The sequence below is a fragment of the Schistosoma mansoni genome, assembly GCF_000237925.1.
Source record: "Schistosoma mansoni, WGS project CABG00000000 data, chromosome 1 unplaced supercontig 0094, strain Puerto Rico, whole genome shotgun sequence".
Lineage (NCBI taxonomy): Eukaryota > Metazoa > Platyhelminthes > Trematoda > Strigeidida > Schistosomatidae > Schistosoma > Schistosoma mansoni.
This window is the reverse complement of record NW_017385991.1, coordinates 654305-660331: the sequence shown is the minus strand read 5'-3', so window position 1 is coordinate 660331 and position 6027 is coordinate 654305. Positions and strand designations below refer to the sequence as shown.

Below are 6027 nucleotides of genomic sequence, written 5' to 3'. Positions count from 1 at the left end.
AGCTTCAATTGACTCATGATTTCAACTATACAAAATTACTAAAATATTAGTTTATTTGATATACATAGATCAGTGAATATGCATTAGATTATAACCATAACGAATTGTATAAAATAATTTAGTTAGTAATCACAAGCACAGCTAAGTAGTTACATCTCAAATCATTGATCCTTAAAACTTTACTTTCTTATCTCAGGCAAAGATTTACATCGACTTCCCTATTCATATTGTATCTTTTCGAATTATTCTAGTCACCAAGGTAACTGAAATCTATTCATAATTGACAATTTTAAAAATTAGTAACCATTTTATTCTTGAATGATTCATTATTTCATAATCTTTTAGATGAATCCTTTCATTGAATTATAAAATCAATAAAATAAGTCATTTTAATTGGTTAATTAATTTCTTTATTTTTATATTATTAATTAAATAATTTATTAGATTTGAAAGTTTTTTTTAAATGTTTATAAGTAGTATCTAATTCACTTAATTCTTACTGGTACATATATCTTTATATGGATAAGAAGAGACTGTAATAATGATAAAAAAAATACAAGAAAATACTGACTGTAAATCAAACTAGAAAAGAATAAGCTAAAATGGATAGTGACTAGCAGTGAAATCCAAGATGCACGTCTCGTCCTATTTCGAACTCGTCAGCTGGGTGTACCTGCATCTCAGAGTTGATATTCACTCTGGGACACGAACCAAGTACTGTTCGGTTCAAACGCCATCACATTATCCACTTAGCTATTGAGTCATGATAGCCACCTCCTTGTGCGATAGGGTGAATTTTAAATTCTTCTGGTATTGTTTTGGTTGAATCTTCTTATTGATGTTTAGGACTGCAATTGGTCAATCTCTAATTGGCATATGTGCATCCTGTGCGGACTGCCTCAACTCTGGGATGCAGTTACATCCAGCTGACGAGTTCCGAATAGGACGAGATGTGCGTCCTGGATTCCATTGCTGGCCACCATCCATCTTTGCTTATTAGGCTATACACAATATGAAGTAAATCAACTAGATTACATACAATCCTTTAATGGTAATCATCATAGTGGGAAAGAACAAGGTATTTTATTTGAAGTTAGTTTATCTAAACTGTGAATAGAAAATAAATATGTATATATGTTTTTAATTGAGATCATGAATCGATCTATACTAGACCACCATTAAAAACCTGGAAGAACTGGACGGCCGTTTCGTCTAAGTATGAGACAATGGAAGATGGTCGCACAATATCGTGGATTGGTAGAAGTTAGACACTAACACTATTGGATGCTGGCTCAATAGTCTGGAAGTTAAGTGTTCAAGCACGAGAGAGACTGAAGGTCCTAGATTCGAATTCCACGTTCAAGATAGCAGATGCGCACTCCTGATGTGTGCCGTACCAAAAATAAACCGTCATCTAGTGCTTCCAAGTTTTAAATGGTGGTCTAACATTGGTAGATTCATGATCTCAATCAAAAACTAAATAATCTTCATAATTCTGTAATGACATATACATATATGTCTTTTTATGTTTATTGGATCGTGTTATTGATTTCAATGCTTCCTTTCTGAAAAATCACAATGAAGATAAAGTGGATGATGAATTGTATCGCATTCTTGTTGAATGTTGAACTATATTTTTTAATATTTCTAAGCGCTTTTGTATCCTATTTGTTACCTATGTCCAAACAGATACTATCATACTTAGGATACTTAATGATCATGAAATAGTAACCGATGTGTTGCCAATAAGTTTACTGTATGTTTATCAGATCTTCCTCAGTTGGTTTAGTTTAAAATAAATGATTTATTTAAAAATGTAGATTGCTTCCAACCATTAAAGGTTAGTCATAGAGGATATAAATGTTGATGTGATGTAGATGTCGCGAGTTCTAGTCCCCAGGATAACACCATACATCTCAACCTACCATTGAGTAGTAATTAGAGTTCAATGAATTTCCCCCAAGGTTGTAAATATACCTTGCAAGTAATTACTAATGATTAGGCTTTATTATAGCACCGAAACAATCTGATTCAAGGTTGATATCAATCTATTTTCACACAAATTTGAAAACACAATGACAGATATCCTGTACTTCATGTTGGATTGACTAAAATTTACTGTAATGTGGTTCTTATGACGCTTATAATTAACAAACATATGCCAACATACTATGAATACGATATGTTGGAAAGGTTCATTCACAAGAAATTCTTACCATTTCTGCTCCAGATTATGTCAGAATGGGAGCTTGAGTGCACTTCGTGTAATTCAAGGTATAATCGTGATGTTTGTAAAGTCTCTCATAAGCCATTCATTAAAAACTCACTGATGCAAATGGTCAAACTTTAACCTTTGAAATATCGTTAGTTTTCCATAATTAAATAATTCACGTGAGTACATAAAGTTCTAAAGGACTAACAAGAGATCAACATGTCTCAAAGAATTTCTAACAACAAAGTAGGAGCTAATTGAGGTCGTCTTAAACAACTTTCTGAGTGAGAAAAACTATACTTTTTAAACAGACTGAAGAATTCGTTTACCTATCCTGTTTTTAATTCTACAATGAATGAACTGATTCCCAACCTAAACACGAAAAATTCATACATCATGTTCATTCATTGTAGTTTTATTACTTCTGTATTGTATATTCTGTACAGCTCAATGATTCATGTGGACTGGAACCACGCCTTATATATACTTAATTATTTACTTATTTATATAAATAAAAATGAGTCTCATTTGTTTATTAACATTTTGTTCTGAACCTACCAAACAACCTACCAAAGTGAAAAACATTTTCTGTTGTTCTAATTGTTTACGCTTTGTTTGTATCAAAAAAGAATAAATTTGATAAATCATGATTACAAAATTAAGAAGGACAATATTGAGGAGCCCTACAATAGGACGAAACGGCCGTCAAGCAGTGCTTCCAGGTTTTTCCATGGTGGTCTACCTTCAATTGATTCATGATCTCAACTATTGAAATTATGATAATATTCACAAAACCCCTCCCAATATTGATATGTCTGCTATTCTAATACTTGACATTAACTTCCTAGCCTCTTTCTAGACTGTTGAATTACTCTTAGATTTGAGTATTAGGAAAGGGAAGAGCTAAGAATAGAGGCCTCACTTCAAGATTCCCTCAAGTGCAGAAAGCAATAATATTCATACATTTACTGACATCCTTCTTTCGAAAAAATGCAAAATTAAGTAGTAGAAAAAGTAATCATTTGATCAGTGTTCAACACATAATCGTTTAATTTTCCACTAGTTTTTGAGGTGTATGCTAAGTGGCTGTACTTTTCTCAGACGTTTCCTGGTTACTGATGATCGTATATGGGAATTATCGGAGAATCCCAATGGATATACTTCGGAAGGTACCGGAAATTTCCCTAAAACTAAACTGCGGGAAATAGTTTGGCCAATGAACATTAGCAGCAAAGTGATGAGAAAAATAATTGAAAGGCGACTTAGCACCAACTTCTATAACTGATCTTTCAGGATATAGTATCTCAAGATCGTCTATCATTCTATAAACACCATTGTTTTGTACATAATCTTTTCTGCTATTAGTCATCGGTCGTAGAGTACCATTGAGTAAAGTGAAGGTCATGATCAAGCAAGTATGAAACGTACGCGTCATTAATGAACTCTAGTCAAATGGTCTGGTGACAAAAACATTGTGAGTTCTTAATCCACAAACAAGTTGTAGTTACGATGAGTACAAAATAGATACTAACATTTGATCTATTTATGAAGTATCAATTATTGTATTTAGTAAAAGAGTAGTATGTAAATGTAGATCTTCATATACACAGGGGTTCCAGTAAACAAGTAAGTCTTCAGAAACAGTGTCACTTATACATCGATTACGATGTTTATCAATTCATGACCAAATAACAGCAGAGCGTTCCATGGTAAAACCGAGAAAGTGAGTCGGGAACTTAAAAAATACAATGTGATTCATCTCCTGATTTGTCGATAACTAAACAAACATTGGATTAGATCCTGTTAAAGATCATAGCTACCCACCGAAAATGCTGACCTAAAACAAATTGTATGCTAAATAATCACTTTTCTCTAATGTTTTGTTAATTGACATTATTTGCTGATAAAGATTATATTTTCAAGTGGATACCAATCAACTTATTTTGGCTATTTGAATGAACAGCTGAACATTCTACTCTCTTTAGTCACATACTCCAATACAAGATAATATGCTAGTTTATTCATTAAAGCCTTTACGAATGAATACACAAATTTAAGAGGACATATTTATCAAAAATAAACTCAGCCCTTAAACCAGATGTCCTACGCATGTAAGGCCAAATGATACAGTCTAGTTACCCAAACCGAAATAGTTGGATAGTTAATTCATACCTCCAGTATCTACTAAATTAAGTCAACTCCTTTCATAGCCTCAGGAATGAAACATCTGGCTAGTCTGTTTTGCGATCTTTTTGATGATTAACTAGTGAGCATAAACTAATGATGAGAAGCATCAATAAAATACCAGTTTCTCAGTTAAAAAGATGTTTGTTTAGTATAAATAATTCTAGATAAAAAGAAATCCAGGTAGGAATAGTGTTAACACATTAACAATATATTCTGTCATCAATCATCGTTAACTGAAGATGGATTGAAAACTAGGAACAATTGTACTTTTATTGAAGCAAATTAGAAGTGCTCTAACATAGCATTACGTGAAATCGAACAAAGGAAACCCACATGTATGAATGGACGTGATACAGATGGTCCACTGAGTTAGGGTACGATTGTTTGGACTGCAAACTTGAGTCGATTCCCACCGTAGTTTAATGGTAATCTTGACATGATTGGACATTGTCACTCATGACTCCTCATCTATACTTCAGTAATCTTATTCGTATTTAAGCACTAATAAGAATAGTTTTAATTTCTAACTCACTCTAAACAATTTATTCAGAGACACATTGCATTTAGTCGTTAGTAGATAATTGTTTCGACCTTATTCACATTTCATCACACCATATTCAGCTCTCATGATAATTATTATGGCACTTTCTGATTCAGTATAACCATAGTTCAAATAATCTTGCCTCATCTCCTCGTTGGTTAACCTCACAGGCTATGAAAGAGATCTCGAAATTTGAAGAATCTTCATCAATGTCCTATATATGTATATGCACACAAAACGTTAAAAAAATCTTGTTGATAAGCAAAGATGGATAGTGGCTAGCAGTGGAATCCAGTTTGACGCGCGTTTCGTCCTATTCGAGACTCATCACTTGCATGTACCTGCATCTCAGAGTTGAAGTTCACTATGCTTGTGAATTAAAGCTACATCGAGGCAACACGCACAATATGTACATATGTCAATTAGAGACTGACCAGTTTCAGTCCTAAAACATCGATGGGAAGATTCAAACAAACAATACTAAGTGAATTTAAATCTTGGTGACTTTTGACTAAACAGTAAAGGAAATTTCCCCTATACTAATAATAATCAAATCGATAATTCCCTTCCTTATCATCTAATTTTTCATTTTACCTATCAACAATTACTAAGTAATAGGGAATCGGAAGATAACAATTGAGTGAATTCTATGCATCTGGAAACAGCTAATCTAATATGTTTTTTTCTTTATTGTTAGTAAACAAACAAACAAATCCTTGTTGTTATCAGTAAACAGAAATGAACAGTTGTTCTAAATGAAATGTAAATAATTCATTGATTATTAGCATATCAATCGATAGGGTTAATAACCATCATGCTTATCTATACCCGGTTAGTTGAATTACGTTTTACAATTCATAAAATCAGAGGGGGTTTTGTAGGGAATTTAGTATTTTCACTGTTGAAATCATGAGTCAATTGAAGCTAGACCATCATGGAAAATCTGGAAGCACTGGACGGCCGTTTCGTCCTATTATGGGACTCTTCAGCATTGCGCATCCTTGAGACTGGATAGGTCTTGTGCGTTTTCAAAAAATTTTATAGACACTTATTTATGATCACCTTACGGGATGGTGGTATTCGGACG

General features: G+C 33.1%; 1 protein-coding gene across 1 annotated transcript; it reads right to left on the bottom strand.

The window, feature by feature from the left end:
- Window positions 1-3347: 3347 nt before the first annotated feature.
- Window positions 3348-3617, bottom strand: Smp_164710 (hypothetical protein; the record flags this gene model as incomplete). Its single annotated transcript, XM_018791720.1, has 1 exon — window positions 3348-3617. One exon carries the CDS (start codon window positions 3615-3617, stop codon window positions 3348-3350), a length of 270 nt encoding a protein of 89 aa, XP_018645137.1.
- Between the last annotated feature and the right edge of the window lie 2410 nt (window positions 3618-6027).